At 36.7% G+C, this 27,478-nt stretch overlaps 1 protein-coding gene across 8 annotated transcripts in view; it reads right to left on the reverse strand.

Annotated features, from left to right (window-relative positions):
- The window catches only part of PRKAA2 (protein kinase AMP-activated catalytic subunit alpha 2), a 73,673-nt gene extending 46,821 nt beyond the window's left edge, over positions 1-26,852 (reverse strand). For 2 of the 8 annotated variants that reach the window (XM_067007062.1, XM_067007035.1), the window contains exons 1-2: positions 9,144-9,245; positions 7,969-8,127 (exon numbers count right to left, since the gene is read on the reverse strand). In XM_067007062.1, the coding sequence (XP_066863163.1) occupies positions 7,969-7,975 (7 nt within the window). In that variant the 5' untranslated portion in view covers positions 7,976-8,127; positions 9,144-9,245. Of the gene's footprint in view, positions 1-7,968; positions 8,128-9,143; positions 9,246-9,284; positions 9,418-26,651 lie in introns of those variants that run through there. The other 6 variants (XM_067007038.1, XM_059052859.2, XM_067007046.1 and 3 more) reach the window with 5 other exon arrangements.
- Between the last annotated feature and the right edge of the window lie 626 nt (positions 26,853-27,478).

Consider the following 27,478-nt stretch of genomic DNA (forward strand, 5'->3'; position numbering starts at 1 on the left):
CTGCTGGTGGGAATGTAAAATGATACAGCCACTATGGAGAACAGTATGGAGGTTCCTTAAAAAACTACAAATAGAACTACCATATGACCCAGCAATCCCACTACTGGGCATATACCCTGAGAAAACCATAATTCAAAAAGAGTCATGTACCAAAATGTTTATTGCAGCTCTATTTACGATAGCCAGGACATGGAAGCAACCTAAGTGTCCATCAACAGATGAATGGATAAGGAAGATGTGGCACATATATACAATGGAATATTACTCAGCCATAAAAAGAAATGAAACTGAGTTATTTGTAATGAGCTGGATAGACCTGGAATCTGTCATACAGAGTGAAGTAAGTCAGAAGGACAAAAACAAACACCGTATGCTAACACATATATATGGAATCTAAAAAAAAAAAAAAAATGTCATGAAGAGATTAGTGGTAGGATGGGAATAAAACACAGACCTACTAGAGCATGGACTTGAGGATATGGGGAGGGGGAAGGGTAAGCTGTGACGATGTGAGAGAGTGGCAGGGACATATACACACTACCAAATGTAAATTAGATAGCTAGTGGGAAGCTACAGCATAGCACAGGGAGTTCACCTCTGTACTTAGTGACCACCTAGAGGGGTGGGATAGGGAGGGTGGGAGGGAGGGTGACAAAAGAGGGAAGAGTTATGGGAACATATGTATATGTATAACTGATTCACTTTGTTGTAAAAGAGAAACTAACACACTATTGTAAAACAGTTATACTCAAATAAAGATGTAAAAAAAAAAAAAAGAAATCAATTACAGGGGAAAAAAACTGTAAAAGACAGACACATGGAGGCTAAACAACATGTTACTAAACAACCAATGGATTACTGAAGAAATCAAAGAGGAAATAAAAAAAAATACCTAGAGACAAATGACAACAAAAACACCACAATACAAAACCTATGAGACACAGCAAAAGCAGTTCTAAGAGAGAAGTTTAGAACAATACAATCTTACCTCAGGAAACAAGAAAAATCTCAAATAAACATCCTAACCTTACACCTAAAGCAACTAGAGAAAGAAGAATAAACAAAGCCCAAAGTTAGTAGAAGGAAAGAAATCATAAATATCAGAGAAGAGATAAATGAAATAGAGACAAAGAAAACAACAGAAAAGATCAATGAAATAAACCTGTTTTTTCAAAAAGATAAACAAAATTGGCAAACCTTTAGCCAGACTCATCAAGAAAAAAAGATACAGGGCTCAAATCAATAAAATTAGAAATGAAAAAGAAGTTACAATGGACACCACAGAAATACAAAGGATCATAAGAGACTACTACGAACAACTATAGGCCAGTAAAATGGACAACTTAGAAGAAAGGGACAAATTCTTAGAAATACACAACCTTCCAAATTGAACCAGGAAGAAATAGAAAATATGAACAGACCAATCACAAATACTGAAATTGAAACTTTGATTTAAAAACTTCAAACAAACAAAAGTCTAGGACCAGATGACTTCACAGGTGAATTCTATCAAACATTTAGAAAAGAGTTAACACCTATTCTTCTGAAACTCTTCCAAACAATTGCAGAAGAAGGAACACTCCCAAGCTCATTCTATGAGGCCACCATCATCCTGATACCAAAACCAGACAAAGATATCACAAAAACAGAAAATTATGTGCCAATATCACTAATGAACATACATGTAAAAGTTCTCAAAAAACTACTATCAAACCAAATCCAACAATACATTAAAAGGATCATACATGATGACCAAGTGGGATTTATCCCAAGGATGCAAGAATTCTTCAGTATCTGCAAATCAAACACTGTGATATACCACAGTAAAAAACTGAAGAATAAAAACCATATGATCATCTCAATAGATGCAGAAAAAGCTTTTAATAAAATTCAACACCCAGTTATGATAAAAACTCTCCAGAAAGTGGGCACAGAGGGAAATTACCTCAACATGATAAAGGCCATATATGGCAAACCCACAACTAACATCATTCTCAATGGTAAAAAACTGAAAGCATTCCCTCTAAGATCAGGAACAAGACAAGAATGTCCCCTCTCACCACTATTATTTAACATAGTTTGGAAGTCCTAGCCATGGCAATCAGAGAAGAAAAAGAAATAAAAGGAATACAAATTGGAAAAGAAGAAGTAAAACTGTCACTGTTTGCAGATGACATACTATACATAGAAAATTCTAAAAATGCTACCAGAAAACTACTGGAGTTCTTAAGGAATTCAGTAAAGTTGCAGCATATGAAATTAATACACAGAAATCTGTTGCATTCCCATACATTAAGAACAAAAGATCAGAAAGAAAAATTAAGGAAACAATCCCATATACCATTGCATCAAAAAGAATAAAATATCTAGGAATAAACGTATCTAAGCAGACAAAAGACCTGTACTCTGGAAACTATAAGATGCTGATGAAAGAAATCAAAGACGACACAAACAGATGGAAAGATATACCATGTTCCTGAATTGGAAGAATCAATATTGTCAAAATGACTACACTACCCAAGGCAATCTACAGATTCAGTGCAATCCCTATTAAATTACCAATGGCAATTTTCACAGAACAAGCCCCCAATTTTTAAAAATTTGTATGGAAACACAAAAAGCCCTAAATAGCCAAAGCAATCCTGAGAAAGAAAAAAGGAGCTAGAGGAATCAGGCCCCCTGACTTCAGACTATACTACAAAGCTATAGTAATCAAAACAGTATGGTACTGGCACAGAAACAGAAATATAGATCAATGGAACAGGATAGAAAACCCAGAAATAAACCCATGCACCTATGGTCAATTAATCTATGACAAACGAGGCAAGAATATACAGTGGAGAAAAGTCAGTCTCTTCAATAAGTGGTGCTGGGAAAACTGGACAGCTACAAGTAAAAGAATGAAATTAGAACATTCCCTAACACCATACACAAAACTAAACTCAAAATGGATCAAAGACCTAAATGTAAGGCTGGACACTATAAAACTCTTAAGAGAAAAACATAGGCAGAACACTCATTGATATAGATTGCAGCAAATTCTTCTTTGAACCATGACATACAGTAATGAAAATAAAAACAAAAATAAGCAAATGGGACCTAATTAAACTTAAAATCTTCTGCACAGCAAAGGAAACCATAAACAAAATGAAAAGAAAACCCACAGAATGGGAGAAAATATTTGCAAATGATGTGACTGACAGGGATTAATCTCCAAAATACACAAACAGCTCATGCAGATCAAAAATGAAAAAAAAAAAAAAAACCAACATAAAAAAATGGGTGGAAGATCTAAATAGACATTTCTCCAAAGAAGACATACAGATGGACAAAAAGCACATGAAAAGATGCTCAACATCACTAATTATCAGAGAAATGCAAATCACAACTACAATGAGGTATCATCTCACACCAGTCAGAAAGGCCATCATCAAAAAGTCTACAAACAATAAATGTTGGTGAGGGTGTAGAGAAAAGGGAACCCTCTTACACTGATGGTAAAAATGTAAATTGGTACAACCACTGTGGAGAACAGTATGGAGGTTCCTTAAAAAACAAAAATAGAACTACCATATGATCCAGCAATTCCCACTCCTAGGCATATATCAGGAGAAAACATAATTCAAAAAGATACGTGCACCCCAATGTTCATTGCAGCACTATTTTCAATAGCCAAGACATGGAAGCAAACTAAATGTCCATTGACAGAGGAATGGATAAAGATGTGGTACATGTATACAACAGAATGTTACTCAGCCACAAAGAAGAACAAAATAATGCCATTTGCAGCAACATGGATGGACCCAGAGATTATCATACAAAGTGAAGTAAGTCAGACAGAAAAAGACAAATTTCATATGATATCACTCATCTGTGGAATCTAATTTTTTAAAAATGACACAAATGAACTTATATACAAAACAGAAAAAGACTTACAGATATCAGAAACAAACTTACTGTTTACAAAGGGGAAACGTCAGGGGGAGGGATAAATCAGGAGCTTGGGATTAACATACACATACACACACTACTATATATAGGTAACCAACAAGGACCTACTATATAGAACAGGGAACTCTACTCAATATTCTGTGATAACCTATATGAGAAAGGAATTTGAAAAAGAATGAACATATGTATATGTATAACTGAATCACTGTACTGTACACCTGAAACTAACACAACATTGTAAATCAATTATACTCCAATAAAATTTAAAAAAAAGAAATGGCATCATCCCTTGAAACACTTAAGCACACTGATAAGCTAATTGGTTATCTGAGGTCAAAAGATTCAAATTCATCAAGAACACTCCCTCTTTTTGCAGAAATATACTAGCCTCTATTACCTAATAACTTATTAAGTGAATTAGTACTTAGCTATAATTAATTAAATCCAGATAGTTGTCTCATAATCACATCCTACCTGAAAGCCAAATGAATATTCCTAAAAATCTTGTAATATAAACAGATTTAACACCAAGAATTTCTTTTTGTGTATTACAGCTATAAACTTTTCTACAGAAGTAACAGGGGAAAAAAGGCTTGGATTCATTAATGTTTAACTAACATTCATTTATTCAATCTAGAAACATTTACTGAGCACCATTTACATGCCAGGACTGTGTTGATCAAAGACACATGTAAAGAGAGATTTAACAGTTCTCCAAGTTTTAGGGAGAAAAACAATCAGCAATAAAGGAGCTAAAATCGATTCTGTATGGTAGCAAATCTGTCTGAAAACTGTTAGGGATTGTGAAGGGAGAACATAGATGAGAAAACATTTTTAAAAACCAAGGATGGGCAAATTTGCCATAATTTATCATGTATATAAGTAAATATCCAGATCAATACCGCTTTTGACAGGAGCAATAAAGAACACTCATCCATGGAACAACTATTTAATGAATGCCTACTATGGTGTATTCCATACCAAGTGCAGTTAATAGGCACTTGGGATGTAAGCAGTGAACAAATTAGTTCTGTCACACTGCTAGGTGTCCCCCAATATCTATTCCAGCCTTCCTTCCTAGACATGTGATTCCCAAATTACACCTGAGCACATGTCTACCCAGAGTAGAGACTGCATCCTAATATCTCTTGTAACTAGGTATGGCCATGTGACCTATGTTCTGGCCAATGACATGTGAGCAGAAATGTCTCTAGCTGCAGCTTCTTCATCCCTTCCTCCATCCTGAAGCCTGGAACTACCTGCTCAGCCTGTTACAAGACAGTAAAATACTATCTTGTTTAAGCTATTTTTATTTTGAAAATTCTTGTCATTCACAGCTGAATCTCAATAATACCCTATTCAGAATACTTTAAAATGCAAAATGTTTGAACTTATTTCAAATTTTCCATTTTGCTGAACTACCATCCATGAACTAATGGAAACAAACTATAATTTATAGCCCATACAATTTCTTGGATTAAAGGATTCTACAAAATTATCACTCATTAGTGGTCCATTTTGTTTTTCCTAAACTCTATTCAAATTATACACAATACTCTCTAAAGCGATTGAAAAATCTATACTTACCCAATCTATCCTTTTAGAATTTTACATTTGATAAGGTGAAGAGTTGTTATACAGAAGAAAGAATAAAACTGTTTTATATTGTTCTAGGAGCAAAACTGGGAATAATCAATACAAATTCTTTCAACAGAGTCCTCTGCTCTACGAAGCCCCTCTCACCTTTTTCACCACTCAAGCCTATACTGAAAATTAAAACATTAAAAATTTTTAATGTTACTACTGTATCCTGAGTATTCCTTTTTTCACATGATGTGTAACACTGACATTTATTGATTTTTCAGTTCATCTCTCAATACTAGATGGGACGGGGCTGGATGTCAGGTCCCCTGTAGTCTTTTTCTATTGCCAGGGTTGGCAATAAGCGGTAAGCCAAGAAAATGAGGTACAGAGAAGTTAAGAATTTGCCCACAGTCGTTCAGCTATGAAGTAGCAGGGATGGAATTAAAACCCAGCAGCACGCACCATCCAATATTCAAACAGAGGAAGCTCAGCCATTTGTCAAGATCACCATATGAAAAATTCCTGCATTAACTAACAGGTTGGACTAGATCAAGCCTAATTCCCCTTCCAATTCTAAGATTTTTGTAATTATATCCCCAGGGATCATTCCACACTACATCTTTTAAGGGTATAAATCTTTTAAGCCACTCTAGCCTCTTGATTTTAGTTGTCATTTTCTGGATGCTTTCCAGCTTTTCTTGATACACAAGACACAGGACTTCTTATGGATGTATTATGGAGTTGTAAATACATGATTGTTTTGCACAAAGACTATAATTTTTCTAAAGTACAGTATCATTCCTAATGAAGTCTAGCATTTTTTACCACAAGCATGGACCCTATAATTTTATGAAAAATAACTTAGAACACTTCTCTTCCTATATATTTTTCCATATTAATTCATTTAAAATACTTCATTCAATTTTAATATCATAATTTAAAACCATAATATATCTAATAAAGCAAAGAAACAATTAAATCTAAGATTTATTAAAATATTTTATTAAAATCTAATTTAATAGAAATCCTTTATTAAAATCTAATAAAAGAACAATCAAAAAATAAACTATTGTGTATTTTAAGTCTAAATTATCATCTATTTATCTTTGAGGTTCAAAGAACTGTCAAAATATCATTCTTCTGTAAAGGCTACAAACTGTATAACATGTATAATAATTTGAATTATTATATTATTATTATACAGTATGTATAAATAATGGTATAGTCTTAATGTAATACTATACAGCAATGAGAATGAATGAATTACAACTACATGCAATGACATGGGTAAATCTCACAAACATAATCTCAAGTTAAATAAATGAGAGAAATATGATTATATTTCTATAAAGTTCAAAAATAGATGAAACTATTTATAATCCATGGATAGTGGTGACCTTTGGTGGGGGTGGAAGATGGAAACGTTAACTAAAATGGGACAAAGGTGGGGGGCTTGTGTGATACTGGTCATTTTTTGTGCCTTTAAGTAGTGGTTATATGTCTATGCTCAGTCTGTGAAAATTCATTGAGGATTTATGTAAGAAATCCCTTAGAATGTATGTACCGCTTTACATACATAGTACAATTCAATTTAAAACGTTAAGAAAGAATGTTTGGATGACACTATATCCATACCTAGGCTATTACAAGCCAAGGGACACCATGTGTCAGCAAGCAGGGTCTTGTGTGGCATCAGACACCCTTACTCATTTGTATCAAGAGCCTTCATTCTGGGAGTCAGGAGTGTCATCTGATGCACACATGTTCTGACTCCTACCTTCAGCAGACTCCTGCCAAAATAACACAAGCCTCCCTTCTTCTTTACCCATGGTGAAACAAAACAGTCTCATTACTTTTCTCAAAATTTCCTTTCCTTGAAAGTCCTTTAAAATTCTCTAAAGGACAGTTATGAACAGGAAGCAAAAGATTTCCTGTTTTGATATACCACTAATTAAAAAGGTACTATGGGCACCTTATATACAAATCTTATTTATTCCCCAGAACCCTATAAGTAAACATTACCCCTAGTTAACAGATGAAGAAACTAGAATTAGAGAACAATGAGGAGCAAGGTTTATCTGCCTCCAACACACAAGCTCAAAACTCACATTACTTTGCCTCCCAATAACCAAGCTCTCTTGATTATAACATGTCAAGAGTGCTTACTTGCATGTTTATCCTTTTATGTCCAGCATTTCAGCTGAGAAATCAGGGCACAGTAAAGGGATGGAGTGAGAAAAATCAAGAAAGAAGAATTGCTATGTTCAGCTCAAATGCAGGCTGGGATAGGGCTGTGGCCTTTACTATGGATTAGATATATGAAAGTTGTTCTTTAAGAACTGCCTAATTTCAAGAAAATAAAATGCAGACTGAAATAATCCCATAATACAATATGCAACATGCACTAGATTTTTACTGAGAGAACAAACTCACATATCATTGAAGACCTTCTTCTCTTAGTTGTTTTTACTCCCTGTTGGCCTGAACATTCATTTGTTCATTCATTCAATCAACAAATATCTTCTGAGGGTCTAATGTGTACTAGCCATTGCTCCAAATGCTGAAAATGCAGGTATAAATGGAACTTGTATTCTGGAGGAGAATATAAACAATAAAAGAACATATAATAATGGTGATAGAATGATAAAAAAAATGGAAATCAAGCAGAGTACTGGGAATAACAAGAATGACTGGGGTGAAGGTGGGAAAACTAATTTAAACAGATCAGGAAGGGCCTGAGGATGTGATTTTTTTTTTTAGCAAAGACTTGTTCTAAAGCTACCTTCTTTGAGAACTGATTTCATGATATGCTATATTCTGCTTTATTTTTAAAACCTGTGTTTATACTGGCTTGGACTATAATTTTAAAGTACTTCTTTAAAACTTAAGTCAATCAAGAATTCCATAGGAGAATCAACTTACATTTTACAGAATCATTTAAGATGAATCATTTACATAGAGTCAGGGAAAAAGTTTTCTGGTATAGAAGAGATTATTTAAAACTGCTGGAGAAAGTATTAGCATTCAGGTCAGAGATAACAGATTTGAAAAAATGTTCATAGATGTTTCTCACTCCAGATGAACAACAGAATCTTCCGGAAACACTCCCAAAACTTCTTAAATCATCCCCTCTTGTCTTTCCAATTCTGGTCCTTACGTGTCTATTCTCTGTGTTTCTCTTATTCTACATGCTTTGTCTCTCTCTTGTTCACTCTCCTTCCTTTTCCTGTCTTCAAACATCTCCCCTTCTATGCCCATCAACTGCCCCTACCTGAATAATTTTTATTTTTGAATATATTTACTGAATATCATTTTATGTTCCATAGAATTTCTCCTGAAAGTCGAACTGTGGAATAATTTAGAGGTCTCTCCAAGTGTTCATTTTAGTGGTTACCCTAGAGATTACAATATTCATCTTGGACATTAATAGAATCTAATATAATGTTTTCACCATTTTCTAGACAATGCACAGACTTTAGAACACTTTAACTCTATGCTTCCTCTCCTACTTTTTCTGTTGTTGTACTTTAGTTCTACATGTATTTTAAATCTCGCAAGATGTTATTACTTTACATAGTCAATATCTATTTAGTTACCCACATATTTACCCTTTTCAATGGTCTTCATTTCTTCTTGTACTCTTGCTTCCATCTGGGAAAGCATCACCTATTTTTCTGCCTGAAGAATTCCCTTTGGTGTTCCCTTTACGGTAGGTCTGCTGGAGACATATTCTCTCAGTTTATGCTTACCTGAAAATGTATTGTGCCTTTATTTTTGAAGAATATTTTTGTTGGGTACAAAATTATAGGTTAGCAGTTTGTTTCCTTCACCTCTCTGAAGATATCACTCCACCGCTTCCTTGCTTTCATATTGTTTTTGTTGAGAAAGTCTGCTTACTTTTGTTCCTTGGAAAACAATATGCCCTTTTTTATCCTTTGGCTACTTTAAGATTTTCTCTGAACATTTTCCCCCATCTCTGCATAGACAGATGAAGTCCACAGGAGAGTCTCAAGCCAAAACAAAACCAAACAAAAACAAAAAAACAGTTTTGAGCAGTTTTCCAATGATTGTGCCTAGGAATGGTTTTCTTATATTTCTTCTGCTTAGGGTTCATGTATCTTCTAAATCTGTGGCTTGATGTGTTTATCAATTTTGGAAAACTTTCTCCCATTATCTCTTCAGATATTGCTTCTGCCCCACTCCCTCTCCCTTCCTCTTCTGGAACTGTGAAAGTGCCTACTCTGCATGATCATCAGTGGTCTTGGGTTCAAAATGACATTCATACTCACAGGACACAACAGGTAGTAATCTTAAGACTTGGCTTTTTGGAAGGACTTAGGACTGGAAACAGTATATCAGCATGGCAAAATCAAACACATCTTTATCAGGAGTCCTTAAAATATCAGTCGCTGCTTCCCAGACCCTTAATCAATCAATCACACAGGGAGACTAGGTTGTAGATGGATACAATCTACTCCAGCATTCAGAAGTCTCAAATAGTAACCACATCAAATGCATGCAGCTTCTAAGCCCTGCACAAGGGGTGCACTGAGTTTTCCTTTGGTTATTTTTATAGATTCCCGTTCCCTGCCAAAATTCTCCACCTTGAACATATTAATCACAATTATTTTTTAACTGAATAAATTTGACATACAATATTGTGTAAATTTAAGATATATAGCATGTTACTTTGATACATTTACATGTTGTAATATGTTTTTCAACACAGCAATATTTATCACATTATATAATTAGAGTATCATTGTCTATATTAATTATAATGTGAATTAGATCTCTATGGCTTATTTACTATTCATTACAAGTTTGTACCCTTAAATACCATCACTCTTATCCCTCCTTCCAATCCTCTGGTAACAACCACTTCACTCTGTTTTTTCCAGGTTTAACTTTTTATATTCCACATATAAATGACATGATACAATACTTGTCTTTCTCTGACGTATCTCACTTAGCAAAATGCACTCAAGGTCCATCCACATTGTCACAAATTGGAGGATATCCTCCTCTCTCATGGCTGAATAATATTTCATTGTGTATATGTACCACAATTTTTCAGTCATTCATCTGTTGATGACCATTTGGGCTGTTTCCATATTTTTGCTATGGTGAATAATGCTGTAATAAAAATGGGATTGCATATATCTCATTAAAATCTTATTCTCTTTTCCTTTGGGAATATACCTAGAAGAGGAATTGCTGGATCATATGTTAGATCCATTTTTAATGTTTTGAGGAACCTCCATATCATTTTCCATAGTGTTCAGACCAAGTACATTCCCACTAACAAGTATAAAGGTTCCATTTTCACATCTTCACCAGCACCTGTTGTCTCTTGTCTTCTTGATGACAGCCATTATAACAGGTGTGAAGTGATATCTCATTGTGGTTTTGAGTTGCATTTCCCTGATGATTAGCAATGTTGAGCATCTTTTCATGTCTGTTGTCCATTTTCATGTCCTCTTTGGAAAAATGTCTATTTAGTTCTTCTGCCCATTTTTTCACTGCACTGAATTGTTTTCTTATTAAGGAGACTGCATTCTTTATGTATTTTGGATATTAACCCATTATCCCATATATGGTTTACAAAAATTTTCTCCCATTCTATAAACCTACATATGACTTAAGAAGCTTTGGGAGTGTTTCTGGAAGATTCTATTGTTCATCTGGAGTGAGAACATCTATGAACATTTTTTCAAATCTGTTATCTCATTTTGTTAACTGTTTCTTTTGCTGTGCAGAAGCTATTGAGTTTGATGTAGTCCCATTTGTTGATTTTTGCTTTTGTTGCTTGTGCTTTTGGCATCATGTCCAAAAATCATTGCCAAAACCAAAATCAATGAGCTTCTTCCCTACATTTTCTTCTAGGAGTTTTATAATATCAGGTCTTTTGTTTAAGTCTTTGATCCATTTCGGGTTAATTTTTGTGAAAGAAGGTTCCAATTTCATTGTCCTGCATGCGTTTCTTCAGTTTTCTCAGCACCACTTATTGGAGAGACTATCCTTTCCCCACTGGGTATTCTTGGCTCCCTTGTTGAAAATTAGTTGACAATACATGCTGGAATTTAATTCTGGGCTCTCTATTCTGTTTCACTGGTCAATGTGCTTATTTTTATGCCAGTAAAATATTGTTTTGATTAAAATTCCTAAGTATGATACCTTCAGCTTTATTTTTTTCCTCAGGATTTCTTTGGCCATTCAGAGTCTTTTGTGGGTCCACATAAACTTTAAGATTTTTTTCTTCTATTTCTGTGAAGAATGCCTTTGGCATTTTGATGGTGACTATATGGAATTTGCAGATGGCTTTGGATAGTACGGCCATTTTAACACTATTAATTCTTCCAACCCATAAACACAAGATGTATTTCCATTTGTTTGTATCTTCGATTTCTTTCAGCAAAGGCTCATAGTTTTCACTGTATAGATCTTTCATTTCCTTGGATAAGTTTATTCCTAAGCATTTATTTTTTGATGCTATCATGACTGGGATAGCCTCCTTTATTTCTTTATTTCAGATGCTTCTTCATTAGTGAAAAGAAATGTAATTGACTTCCGTATGTTGATTTTGTATCCTGCCACTTTACTGAAATTGTTGATTCATTCCAACAGTTTCTTGACTGACTCTAGGATTTTTTTATGTAAGATCATATCATCAGCAAAAAGTGATAATTTTACTTCTTCCTTCCCAATTTGGATGCCTTTTATTCCTTGGTCTTGCCTAACTGCTCTAGCTAGGATTCCAGTACTGATTCAGTCTTGTTAGGTTCTGTGTTTCTAAAAATGCATCGATTTCTTCTAGGTTATGTAATCTGTTGACATATAACTGTTCATAAGTCTCTTATGATTCTGTATTTCTGTAGTCATCTGTAATGTCTCCTCTTTCATTTCTAATTTTACTTGAGTCTTATCTCTTTTTTTCTTAGTCTAGCTAAAGGTTTGTCAGTTTTGTTTATCTTTTCAAAGAACAGGCTCTCAGTTCCACTGGTCCTTTCTATTGTTTTTCTGGTCTCTGTTTCATTGTTTTCCTTTCTGATCTTTATTATTTCCTTCCTTCTACTAACTTTGGGCTTAATTTGCTCTTTTTTTTTTTTGAATTCCTTGAGGTATGAAGTTCGGTTGTTTATTTGAGATCCAATTTCTTAATACATGTGTATATTGCAATAAACTTTTCTCTCAGAACTGCTTTTGCTGCATCCCACAATATTTGATATACTGTATTTCCATTTTCATTTGTCTCAAGACTTTTTATTTCCTTTTTGATTTCTTCTTTGACCCGGTGGCTTCTTATAAGTGTGTTGTTTAGTTTTCATATATTTTTAGATCTCACTTTTTTGTTTTTTGGGTTTTTTTGCGGTACGCAGGCCTCTCACTGTTGTGGCCTCTCCCATTGCGGAGCACAGGCTCCGGGCGCACAGGCTCAGCGGCCATGGCTCACGGGCCTAGCCGCTCCACGGCATGTGGGATCTTCCCGGACCGGGCACAAACCCGTGTCCCCTGCATCAGCAGGCAGACTCTCAACCACTGAACCACCAGGAAAGCCCTCACTATCTTCTTCTTGTTGATTTCTAGTTTCATACCATTGTGATCAGAGAAGATGGTATGATTTCAATCTTAGATGTGCTAAGATTTGTTCTGTAGCTTATCATATGATCTATCCTGGAGAATGTTCCATGTGCACTTGAGAAGAATGTGTATTCTGCTGCTGTTGGATAGAATGTTCTGTACATGTCCATTTGTTTTAAAGTATGATTCAATTCCAACATTTCCTTGTTGAATTTTTTTGTATGATCCACTGCTGATAGTAGAATACTGAAGTCCCCTACAATTATTGTATTATTGTTTAGTTCTCCCTTAAGATCTGTTATTATTCGCTTAATACATTTTGGTGCTTGCATGTTAGGAGCATATATATTTATGATTGTTATATCTTCTTGATATACTGACCCCTATCATTATACAGTGACCTTGTCTCTTCTTACACTTTTTGACTTGAAGTCTATTTTGTCTGCTATAAGTATGGCTATGCCCACCTTCTTTGGGTTGCCATTTACTTGGAATATCATCATCCATCCTTTCACGTTGAGCCTTTGTGTGTCTTCAGAGCTAAAGAGTCTCCTGTAGGTCACATATAATTGGGTCTTTTTTTTAAAAATCCATCCAGCCACACTGTGCCTTTGGATTGGTGAGTTCAATCCATTTATATTTAGGGTGATTATCTGATATGTAAGAATTTACTACTGCCATTTTATTTTTATCTTCTGTTATTTTTATCTCTCCACTGTTTCTTTTTCCTTCTGTTTCTGTCTACCTTTATAAGTTGGTGATTTTTCATGGTGATTTGCTCAGTGTCCCATTTTTTAAAAAACATTTTTTAAACAAATTTATTTTCCTTGTTTTTTTTGGCTGCACTGGATCTTAGTTGCAGCACACAGGATCTCTGTTGAGGCATACAGGATCTTTTAGTACGGTGCATAGTCTGCTCGGGTTTCTCTCTAGTTGCAGCTCCTGGGCTTCTCTCTAGTTGTGGCACACGGGCTCCAGGGCACCTGAGCTCTATATTTGTGGCACGTGGGCTCCAGAGAGAGTGGGCTCTGTAGTGTGTGGCACGCGGGCTCTCTTGTTGAGGTGCACGAGCTCAACAGTTGTGGCACGCGGGCTTAGTTGCTCCACGGCATGTGGGATCTTAGTTCACCAACCAGGGATCGAACCTGCGTCCCCTGAATTGGAAGGCAGATTCTTTACCACTGGATTGCCAGGGAAGTCGCTCCCCCCTTTTTTTTTAATGTTTCAATCTCCATTCTAGATTTTTGCTTTGTGGGTACCATGAAATTTACACGAAACATTTCATAGATAAAATAGTCCTTTTTCTGGTGATAGCAATTTATCTTCATTTGCCTATGAAGGTTCCATTCCTTTACTCTTCCCCTTTTACGTTTTTGACATCACAAATTATCTTTTTATGCAGTGATTACAAGTTGTGGCAGCTACAGTTCTTCTCCTTTAAACTTTATACTCTAATTAAGAGTTTAATATAGTATTCTAAAAAAGGTTAGTTTTCAGTCTAACATCTTAATCAGAGCTTTGTATACTTTCATCTTTCATTTCAGCTTGAAGAGCTCTTTTCAAGATCTCCTGTAAGGCAGGTCTAGTGGTGGTGAACTGCCTCAGCTTTTGTTTGTCTGTGAAAGCCTTTATTTCTCCTTCATATATGAAGGATCATTTTGCCAAATTGAATATTCTTGGTTGGCAGCTTTTATCTTTCAATATTTTGAATATGTCATTCCACTCTCTCCTGGCCTATAAGAGTTTCTCCTAAGAAATCTGCTGATAGCCTAATGAGGGTAATCTTGTAGGCTACTATTTTTCCTTGCAGCCTTTTAAAGTTATCAGTGACCTTTGACAGTTTTAATATAATCTGTCTTGCAGAATGTCTTTTTGTGTTGAAATGGTTCGCGGTTCTATTAGCTTTGTGGACTTGTATATCCAGTTCCTTCTCCAGGTTTGGGAAGTTCTCAGACATTATTTCTTTAATACACCCTCTGCTCCCTTTTCTCTCTCTTCTCCTTCTTTTGGCTCGTCAGATGAAGTCCAAGAGTTCTTGCAGGGTTTCTTCATTTTTAAAAAAATCTTATTTCTCTCTCCTCTGCCACCTCAATCATCTCTATATTCCTGCCCTTGAGCTAATTCCTTCTTCCACCTGATCTGCTCTATTTCTACTGCATTCTAATTCTTCATCCCACTTATTGAGTTCTTCCACTACAGAATTTCTGTTTGGTTCCTTTCTAGAATTTCAATCTCTTTGGTAAAGTACTCCTTCTGTTTGTTAATTTTATTCCTGAGATCACTGTATTGCCTAAGTTTTCCTGTAGCTCATTGAATTTCCTCATAACAGCTAATTTCAACTCTTTATCAGTTAGATCACAATATTCCATGTCCGTGGGTTTGGTTCTTGGAAAACTGTCATTTTCTTTTTGTGATACCATATTACAATGATTTTTTTCCCATGGTGTTTGATGAAAAGAGCCTTTGCTGCCACGTTTGAAGTAGCAACACCTTGCTTTATTTAGGCAAGGCTTTGTTTACTTTGATCCTAACAGTTCAGTAGGTTGGTAATAAGAAGACTTCCTTTTGTTTTCCAGAAGGTGGCGCTACAGCACAGGTTTTTCATTTCTCTTACCAGTGCTAACTCATCACTAAGGTTGGGAGTGGGGCGTGGTGCATTAAAAACAAAACAAAAACTGTCAGAGAAAAATGGAAGAGGGGAGAGTGGCTGGCGGCACAGTGAGGGAGGTGTATATTAAGCACTTCAGACTTTGGGTGTGCCCACATCCTAGTAGAGGGATCCCCAAGTTTGGGGCTGGGGGGACGGGCAGCCAGCAACCGTGGGCAGTCTTCTTGCCAGAATCCTAGGACCAACAGCGGGAGATGCTTTCCTTCAGTTTTCTTTGTCTGCCTAATTCCCTTTCCTTTCCCTCCACCAGTCACTGAGATGGCTCCTCAGAGAGAGAAACAAGCTTCTGCAGCTGCAGCATGCAGAGCTGGGCAGACCCCACTGACCACCTTCACCCTCACCTCCTCTGCCAAAAAGGTCTGTGCTGGCCCATAAATAGACCTGCTGCCACCATTCCCTCACTCCACAGCCTCTTCTGCCAGTCCAATCTACCCACTTTCAGGTACACAGATGGATGGATCTCTCGAGTGTCCTGGTATGCTATGCAGAAGCGCTTTTTTTTTGGTTATGCATGTCCAGTTAGATGTAAATTGAAGGGCAGAGAAAAAAGGAACAACTCACACCACCATGACGCTGACATAACTCCAATCACAGTTATTTTAAAGTCCATGTCTGATAGCTTTAATATTTGAATCCCTAGGGGGTTTTTTCTATTGTCTTGGCCTTGTCTCCTGGAATGTTAAACACTGTGTGTGAAAAACTGTAGACGGTCCACCTGACTTTACTTCCCTCCAGAAAATAAAGATAGGAGGCAGATCATCTTAATAAGTCTAGGATTAAGCTGATTCTAAGGATTTCCGTCTTCAGGGGGTTGCAACCAAAACCCAACTGGTTACCTGGGACTCTCCTCCTTGATAAGTTATGAACTCCAGCTGTTGTTCTTCCCAGGATTCAAACTCTGCAATGCCTTTTAGCCACTGCTCTCTGTTTGGCTTCTTACAGTTACCATTTTTACAAATTGGCAAATGACTCAAAGAGAAAAGCCAAATAAAATGTCAGACTCACTCCAATGCATTTTTCTTCTCCCAGGGATAGTGATCACTCAAGTCCTGACTGCCTTCAGATTTTTAATTTTCTCCAGATTTTCTAATTGTTTGTAACTAGAAAATTGATTTGATGCAAGTTAGAAATCATAGCCAGATATGGAAGTCAATCACACTGGAAAAAATGTATATGCAGTAATAGAGTATTAAAGTTAAAAAGAACTTTATAGATTATCTACGCCAACTTTCCATTCAAACTAGAAATTTTATGGCAACAATCTTAGTAGCCATCTGGTACCCAAGTAAGTATGTCAATAACAGAAATACAACTGACGTGTGGATTATAATTTGCCTCCTTAAAACATTCATTCAATAGTCACAGTTCTATCCTCCAAAGCATCACTGAATATGGGGACTCCTTTTTCCAGATGATGGTACTTTAGTTGTCTAAAAACAGCTATCACACTTAAAATAGGTTTTCTCATAGTATGAAAAATATTCTTTACCATACCTCATATGGCATACATTTTGAACCCCTCTAGTTATAATGATCATTCTCTGAATGCAACATAATTGGCTAAGATTTTTTCCAAATTGTGGAACCAAGAACTAAACCCAATATTCAAAATTTAGCTTAATATGAAGTACAGAACTATACTACCTCTACAACTATCAATTAGTATGGCCTCTATATGTCTATTTTCTATCCAATAACAATTTTTACATTTAAGCACTCATAATATATATTTCCAAAACTCATGGTCAGACAGAACTTCAACATCTTAGAAACTGCTATCAACTGTTCTACTCTTTTATGCACCTGTTTTTTGTTTCTGTTTTTAACCAAGTGCTAGATTTGACACTTATCCCTATTAAATTCTACCTAGCAATTCAAGCAGTCGATACAAATTTAAATTCTGATTCTGTGATTTTTCTATTAATTATCTCATCTAGCTTTGTACTACCCCAAACAGGAAATCTTACTATACTTATCAAATAGAATAAACGACAAAGATTTCCCTTTAGAATGACTCCTAAACAACTATTCTTTGGGAATAGTTGTTCATCAGCAATAAGACATTCAGAGCACATTTCTTTATCTTATCCGAAAAGCTACCATAAGACACAAAGTCAAATTTCTTACTAAAAGCAAATTTACAGCATATAGTATAACTGTTATACTATCCATCTGTGAATTAGTAGAGCACTAAGAGGGGCTGGTATAAACCTGAGTAAAAGGTGGATTCATCATATCATATTTGACTTAGAATTCAAATGTGAGAGAAGAATCACTTAAGTAAATTCTGTGATGAATATTTTCCTCTTTATCTTAAATTAGTAAATCATCTGTTGTAGTATCATTGCCACATTTTTAACACTGGTAAAAATAGTTTGCTTAAAATCCAATATGACTAAACATGGTAGATGCTTAATATATATTTGTTCAATTATTTCATGAACTAAGTCTGGAAGAACTGAAGTCAATTATGGGATACATACGGTACCAAGTTATGCTCCAACACATTAAAAACAAAAATTAAATAACTAATAATTATGGTATTCATCAAGTAAAGTCAGAATTTAGAAAAATTTATGGTATATTTAAAATTTTAATTCCATTATTTTCAATTATGATAGCTAGATAACTTATAACTAATTTATAATTTAGAAATTGAGAGATGTTAAATGAGAACATATTGCTCATTGTGTTTTTAATAGCATGTAAAATGTACAAAATACTATGAAGAAAAAAGATTCTAAACAAGTATTTTAATAAATTGATACATAAGCATTCAGGATAAGAGACATTACAGCAAGACTTGATGATTATATAAAAGGCTGTTTAAAAAAACTAAGGGCAAATTAAAAAAGGAATTATTAACACTTTAAAAATGAAAGCACCACCAAAAGAAATACAGTAAAATTTATCAGAGGCAAACATTGTTAACCATAAGACACCACTTAAGCAAGAATACTGTTCCCTTGAAGGGGTGAAGTTTCTATTATTAGCAGAGATAAGAGCTGCCTCAAATTCTTTCCTTAATAACACCAAACTAAAAATAAAATGGTTCACCACATTTCAAAATAAACACATTGCTTTGCACATGCATTTCAATGGTTTAAATAATAGATAAAAATCATTTCAACCTGATTCAGTCTTTGCTCTTATATTTGTGTCTAATAAATATACTAGGGAGATTGGCTCTCACTTTCATAATCCATTCAGTATTTTAGGGGTCTTGTGCCCCCAACTTTCTCATTATCTCTTAAAGGATTTGAGATTAGATCTTCTGTTAGATCCAATTAAATTATCTACCTGGCTTCAAAAAATTAACTGCTTTCTCTATAAAATATTTTCTCTATCATCAAGGAAACCACAGGAATCTCAGAATAAATGGGGCAGTGTCATCATTACAAAACAGTACGAAATGCTTTAAGGAAGGCTAACATGGACCACGAGGTAAGTGAATATTTTGGCATGTTCTTACAAAAAACAAACAAACAAACAAAACAAAAAACAAAAAAACCTAGATAAAGCAGTGCTGTGTCAGCATGGGAAAGGGAGAGAATCCACAGAATTGAAGTAATTTCCTCAGTATATGATCAATTACAAAAATCCTTTCTAATTTACATAAATATGTTAGGAGAAAGTTTGTAGAAAGGCATTTTTAGCTCAGAGTCTGCATTTTCCATAGTTCGACAAAAAATGAACTGCATGTATTATTTTGGTTCTACTGTAAGTAGAACCTTGACAACAAGCCACACGTAAAAACTGCCAACTGCTGCTCACATCCTCCTCCCTTTTCCAGCTTTGCCTCCTTCTTCCAAGAGTTCTATGATCACTACCATGAGACCTGGAATATACACCTGTTACATGTTTGCATATATGCATTGCATGCATACGCATGGTGTACAGAAGATGGTGATAAGTGAGCAGCGTCTACAGAATTAGATTAATGAACATATTCAAATGAAATAGGAAAGAAGACAAGGGAAAAATAAAACAGGAGATAGTAAACTCTTCCTCCTCATCATCAAATAAATTCTGGTCTCAGAACCAGATCACAGATTATTCTCAGAGTTCAGCAAATTACAGGTTTAAGTACATAATAGGACCCAAGTATATATAAAGTACGTAAAAGTTAAGTACTTTTATCTTTTCACCTACATTTTCTCCTGTACTACTCTCAACAGTATAAAAGAACATATAGTCTTATTCCCTTTTTCAGAGATCAAGTGACTTTGGCTTAAGGCCGCATAGCTGGCTTATATAACAGCAAACTTCCACACCAGGCTTTCTAAAATCCAGTGTTCTCTATACTATATACCATGCTGCCTTTGTGGACTTAACCTGAAATCTATCCATCGTTTAAAACATTGTTTCCTATGGAAAAATATCTTTTGAGAGTCAATGGATTACACAAAAAGAACAAAATCCATGCAGCACTAAGGACAAAATTACCTATGTTGAAATCATAAAAAACAATATATAAATCAGCAAAAACAAAAAACAAAACCCTAAATAGCACACTGTTCACTTAATTGTTTGAGAGATATGATGAATTGATTTTCATTCCAACACTAATGTTCTAGTATTTCAGAAAACATATAGCTTCATTATTTGGAAGTACTGTTTAACAGTTGTTTAGAATTTGCATATTTTCAAAAGTAAAATCAGTTCAGCTAGTAACTTACATGAACATTCAGTTATTTCTATTTCATTTTTATTTTATTCATTTTCCATATTTGTGAAAAAACAAATTTCATGGCTTAACCAAAAAGGATACTGCATTTTTAATATAAACATTAATAATTATCATATAGCACAAATGAATTAGTCATTGGAAACTTTCCAATGCAGGCAACCAAAAAATAGAGGCAGATTACAAAAGCTCTGTCTCAGTGTTGCAATCAGAATTGCAATCAGCAAACACTTATTAACACCTCACACAGGCTGCAGGATTCACTCACAATGGCCATGTATCTAGTCATCTCCACAACAGTGCCATCTATTTGTATGGCAATATATTTTTTAAAGCCATTTTAGTGCCTCAACTTATTTAATCCTCAAAAAAATTCTAGAAAGCAGGTAGGCCAAGTGTTGTTATTGCCATTTTACAAAGGAGGAAACAGGCTTAGAGAAGTTGAATGGTTTTCCCAAATTCATATAACTGGCTGTGGTATGGAATTAAAATCCCCAGCTAATGCTTTCCTAAACCAATGTTCTTTCTTCCTAGGACATCAAGTTATTATTATTATTATTTTTTTTTACAAATTCTCTTTAGTCTGTTTACTAAAGGTTACTGGTAATCTTTAGTCAAGGTTATTTCCATAATGAGGGGGAACCCTGAAATACCTGGTATTTTAAAATATTTGGGTTAAAACTGTCAGAATTCAGTAAATTTATCATGTAAAAAATGGAATGGATTAAGGCACCAGAGTAAAATTTATATGAAAATATAATTTTCTTTTGAAAATATAATTTTTAACCATCCATATGGAGTTTCAAAAAAATTGTTATTGGCTGTAAATTTGGATTAAAATAAATACATTTAAATCTTATTTTCTTAATCCTTGATAAATATCTATGGACATGTAAAAATGATATCCTTGTAGGTTTGAAACTCACAAGATATCACACTATGCATTTTTACTTTCCATTCCATATACCACAGACTTGCATCAGAGAACCCTGAATTTGCCATTTCTGCCACTTACTACATGACCTTGGGCAAATTACTTAAAGTAGCTGATTCTCAATATCTACATTAGTAAAATGGAGATAATATCAAATGCAGGATTACTCTGGGGGAATAAATAAAATCAAGTGCATATATAGTAAACATAGTAAGAACTGATTTAAGTTGTAGCTTTTATCACTAAAGTGTTACAAATGTGTTTCCCTTTTCTTTTGCTTTATACTACATCTTTATTTCAGCTCTGGTCTTCAGTAATTTAAATTTCCATAAGCCGGAAGGAACAATTAAATGCTCCCATTTTTTGAAATTAAATCTTTAAAAAATAAGTTGTAAAAGACCTCACAAATTTCACATTCTAGTGCCCTGCTTTAGGAGAAGAAGAAAACAAAGCCCAGAGAGGTTAAATGACTTGTTTAGGGCCTTGATACTACATGAGAGTCAAAAACAATGCCAGTGTGGGCCCCAAATACCATAGGTATAACTGAGGCCCACCAACTGACCAGGTAGTTGCCCAAAATCTAATCTATCATTTAGGACTTGCTACTTTTATTTCAAAAAAGTAACATTACTTGTTTAAAAAAATTAATAAAAATTTTTCCATTTGCTTATCTTTCCTGTTACCTAAAAAATAAGTGGGGATTTAATAAAATATTTACTTAATTTCTTGAAAGCCAATTCTGTGAGCCATGCACATAACTATTTGAAAAACAGAAAAAGTAATGCCTTGATGAGACCTTGTTGACTAGAAAAGGCTACTTTGACTACAAAGGATCCTATGGTGTACAATTCCAATGAAGAGTAATTATTTCATAAACCAAATCTATCAGTCCTCACCTCAAAAATACAGGCTTCTTTTTAAACAAATAATTACCACTATATTAAAAACATTTTTTTTCTTCAACCAGTGTATAACACAAACACCAGATCTATTCTAGAATTTCTATCACGTTCAATATTTAGATAAGAACTGAGCAAGTCTAATTACAAGAGCTCTTAAACAGAAGTTCTACTTTACCCTGGAAAGAGTAAGAACCAAAACAATCAATACACAGAAAAAAATTTAAGTAGATAAAAAGCCATTACTTCTAAACCCTGTCAGCCCACATAATCTGTTTCCATAAGCACTCCCCTTGTACTCTTACACTAGAACAATGGAGAAAAATCAATTAAGAATATTTTAAATAAGGCTTCAATTATTTATCAACAAATAGAAGGATTTCCATATGCTTTTTAAAAATAGCTTGAAACCAGTACTATTAAATGAAAACTAGTTATTTCCATTTTTGTTTACTGTACCTAACTCTGGTCTGTAAATTGATACATCAACAACTTAAGTTAAACTTTCAATATCTGTAAATAACAATAGTTAAGAGAGAAGGCACATAAAATATTCATCACTCCCCCATTTCCATGTTTTTATAGCCATATAAAACTAAATCATTTACTACTAAGTTTTTTAGTAGAAATTAAATTTACAAAGTCTAACTCTATACCAAATAAAAAGGCATGTATTTTCAACAAATGGTGCTGGGACAATTGGATATCCATATTCAAACCGTTAGCCTTAGAACCTCATCTTACACCATATTCAAATTTTAACTCAAAATGGGTCATAGACGTAAATGTAAGAGCTAAAACAATAAAATATTTATTTAAAAAAATACGAGCAAATCCTTGAAACCCAAAGCAAAGATTTCTTAAATATAACACCAAAAGCATCGTCCATAGAAGGAAAAAAGTCAGTAAACTGGACCTCATAAAAATTCAAAACATTTATACTTTAAAAGACACGATTAAGAAAATGAAAAGTCAAACAACTGACCTGGAGAAAATATTTGCAGTAAGGGACTTGTATCCAGAATTTATAAAAAGATTCTTATAAACTCAACTTACAACAACAACTCAACAAATGAACTAAATATATGCACAGACATTTCACCCAAGGAGATATACAAATGGCTAATCAGTACATGAAGATGTTCAGCATCATTGGTCACTAGCATAGTGCAAACTGAAACCCCAATGAGATACAATTTCACACCTCCTAGAACAGGTATAATAAGACAATAAACAAATCTTAGGATTTGGAGAAATAAGAACCCTCATACACTGTTGGTGGGATTGTAAAATGGTACAACCACTTTGGAAAAGTCTGCAGTTTCCCCAAGAGCTAAAAATAAAACTATGATATGACCCAACAATTCTGCTCTTAGGTATCTATCCAATGTGTCCGAGAACATATGTCCACACAAAGATTTGCATGTGAACGTTTGTGGTGTCATTATTTGTAATAGCCCCAAACGGAAAACAATGGCCATCAATGGGTGACTGCATAGGCAGAAGGTGGCATACTCATGCAATGGAATATTATTCAGCAATAAAAAGGAACAAACTACTGACACATGCTATGTCATGCATGAACCTCAAACGCATTGTTAAAGAAGTCAGACATGAGAGACTCCATATTGAATGATCTCATTTATAAGAAATGTCCAGAGAAAGCAGATTTATCCAGACAGAAAACAGATTAGCAGTTTCCTAGGGCTGAGGGTTAACTATAAATGGGCATGAGGAATCTTACTGCAGTGATGAAAATGTTCTAAAATCGATTTATGATGATGGCTGTACCATTCAGTAGTTACTAAAAATCACTGAATTGTACATTTGGAATGGGTGAATTTTATGATATGTAAAATACACCTGAATAAAGCTGTGTTTAAAATGCATGTGCTTTTGTTTCTAGTCCCTTAAAGAATTACAAGTGACCTTGAACGACACCAGAGTTAGGGGCACTGAACCCCAGGCGGTTGAAAACCTGTATTTAACTTTACAGTCAGCCTGCAGTATCCATGATTCTGCATTCTAGGAGTCAACCAACCTGGGACTGTATAACACTGTAGTATGTATTTAGTGAAAAAAGTCTGCTGTAGGAGTAGACCTGTGCAGTTCAAACTCGTGTTATTCCACGGTCAACTGTAAATGAGTAACTTTAGACTGCAGCAACTTATATAATTTTTATGAAGCAACTGTACTAATTCTAACCTTGGATGGGAAACCACAGCCTAACTTTGGAGAAGTGCTAATATAGTGTTAGGAACACCCCTCCAGTTGGTTGCTCACTAGGAAGGGGGTCCTCCAGGAAAAGGATTTCTCATAAATCAAAGTACCTTCTGTTGGTTTATATTTTAAGAAGTGCCTAGAAGCAGCTCAAGAATATATACAAAAGATATTTAAGTTGTCCTATGACAACGGACCGATTGATCTGATGGGTGTTTTAGCCAACATTGAGATTACAGAAGAATTTTAAAAGACAAAAATTTTAACACAATTTGAAAGGGCGTAGGGTACATTATATAACCTGGAGAGTGTACATGTCTAGATGGCAAAGGTTTGAGGGTATAACGTCAAAACACAATAGTCCTTAGTAATGTCACAGGCATTAATCCAATTCCTGGATCCTCCTATATTCATTCTAAATATATTCTCCTAACTGTCTACTTTATGATGTCTTTCAAACCTAAGCCAGGACTTCACAGCCCAGCCTCACAGGACTTCAAAGAATTTTACAAACTTGAGGTCTTTACACAAATACCACCCTGTCTGTGAGGCCTTGCCTGACAACCTTAATGAAAACTGCTAACCTCACTAAACTCCCTATCCTCCCTTCTCTGATTCATTTTTCTCAATAGCACTAAAAATACTGTATATTGAATATTTTATATACATATTGCAATTATTGTTTGTCTTCCCCTACTAGAAGAGAGGCTTCACAAAAGGTGAGATTTTAATTGATTTTGTTCCTAGGGTATCCCTATTACCTAGAACAGTGCCTGGCACATTGTAGGCACTCAATAAGTGTTTTCTGAACAAACGAAAGGGTATCAGACACGTGGAAGTAAATAAGAGCTGATTCTTGCCACAGGAATGAACGAGTCTCTTCTATCCATTTAACAGCCTTGATTTAAGGTTAAAATATTATTTCTTAAGGAAATAGAGGTCTCAATAAAATCTCCAAACTGCCTACCTAATATTTCCCCTGCAAAAAGAAAAAGAAAAAGCAAACATTTTACTTATAATATTGGATTTGCAACAATCAAAAGAGAAGTATTTTTAAAAAGCTCGTTCTAGTTCTGGAGACAGGACAAATTAATTAAATCCCACGTGACCCTTATTAACAAGAAAAACAGGAAAGTTCAATACTTAACTGGTAAGAAGTAAAGTAATTTCAAAACCAGCCTGTTTTATTACACCCAAAATGGGATCCCATCACCAAGAACACAGACCTCAGCAGAGCATGTCTTAGCAGTTCTGGCCTCAGCCCTACATCCTCCAAGATCTCCATCACCATCCTCCCCATCCCAGAAGCCTTCCTAGAACCATTTTACAAACACCAACCTTCAGACCTCCCAGTTCTGATTAAGCCCTGACTCAAGCCAGCTGGCATTCCAGCGTTTCACACAGGCATCAGAAAGACCCACCCCGTTCTTGCCCTGGGAGCATCAACTGTCATCCCCACCAACCCAGAGTCTGGGAGCACGAAAGACTCAGGATGTCAGGAACCGCCCAGCCTGGCCAAAATTAAGAGGACATTTTAGACCTTCATCACTGTTCTGCCAATTTCAGTGTGACCTTGAGCACGTTCCTAGACCCCTAGGGGTCCCCGTTTTCTCACGTTTAAGGTGAAGATAACACCTGCACCTGCTATAAGGATTAAAGGATAACACGTGAAGCACCTAACTGGGCACCTGGAACGAAATGGAAACTCCACCATCAGGAACGTGGGTCATTCCCCAGTCCTATCCGTACAGCCTCCCAGCTGGAAGGCACCTCGCCCTACAGAACAGTCTCCCTGCTTCACAGAGGAGAGCACTGAGGTCGGCCGGGAGAAGCGCGGTGGGCGCCGACCCTGGACCCCGCGACGCCCGCGCCCCAGCTCGCGCCCCCTCGCCCGGCGCCCCCAGCTGCTGCGGGGCGAGGCGCTGCACGCTGCCCTCCCGGGGTCCCCAGGCTCCGCGCGGCCCGAGCGGGGCCGCTCCACCTGCCGCCAGGCCCCACCACCCGCTGCCAGCAGCCCGCCCGCGGCCCGGAGCTCCCGGGCTCCGGGGCTCCGGGGCTCCGGGGCTCCGGGGCTCGGCCTCCCGCGAGGTTGGAAGCTCGGCGCGGCGGCCTCGGCGCGTACTCAACTCTTCACTTTGCCGAAGGTGCCAACGCCCAGCGTGTCCCCCAGCACGTAGTGTCCGATCTTCACCCGCCCGTCGTGTTTCTGCTTCTCAGCCATGTTCGGCGCGCGCAGCCTTGCTCCGCCGCCCGCGCCGCCGCCGCCGCCGCCGCCGCGAGCTCTTCTGTGCTGCCGCCGCCGCCTACCCACAGTGCAGCGGGCCCGCGGGGGGCGGGGGCCCGAGACGCCAGGGACCAGGAGAGGCGGGGGCGGGGGGGGGGGCCCACGAGCAGGTGGGCGGGGCGGGGGGCGTGTGCGCGCCCAGCCCCCTGGGCGGGCGGCCGGGGTGGGCGCGGGACGCCGAGCGCTGCGGGAGGAGTGGAGCGTGTGCCCGAGCTCCGTGCGGGGAGGGTCAGAGGCAGACAGGTGTGCGCGGGGGCGGGGGGTGAGGGGCAGGACGGCGCCCAGCCACCTGGGGGAGAGGCCCAAGGGCGGGAGCCGGGTTAGGCGGCCGGTGAGCAGGAGAACCGGAGGGAGTGGAAAAGAGAGGGTGAGATTTGGGCCGAATCTTAGCGAATGGAAAGAGATGGAAGTAGAATCTGGAGAAGAAACAGGCCTGAAGTGTGAGGAGAGAGGGACGTGAAAAGCAGCGTGTGGGTCCAAGGGAAGTGGGGGCCGGAGACGGTGGGGAAGGGCATTGATCGAAGGTCAGTCGGAGGAGAGCCGCAAGGAAGTTTCTTGAGTCACTGGCTGAGTGTTTTGATACAGGTCACGGCGCAATAGAGAACCCGATTCTGTGCTGGCTTCAGTGGTCCTCCTCTACGTACTTTCTAATTCTCAATTATTTTGTCCT

The sequence above is a fragment of the Kogia breviceps genome, chromosome 1 (assembly GCF_026419965.1).
Source record: "Kogia breviceps isolate mKogBre1 chromosome 1, mKogBre1 haplotype 1, whole genome shotgun sequence".
Classification (NCBI taxonomy): domain Eukaryota; kingdom Metazoa; phylum Chordata; class Mammalia; order Artiodactyla; family Physeteridae; genus Kogia; species Kogia breviceps.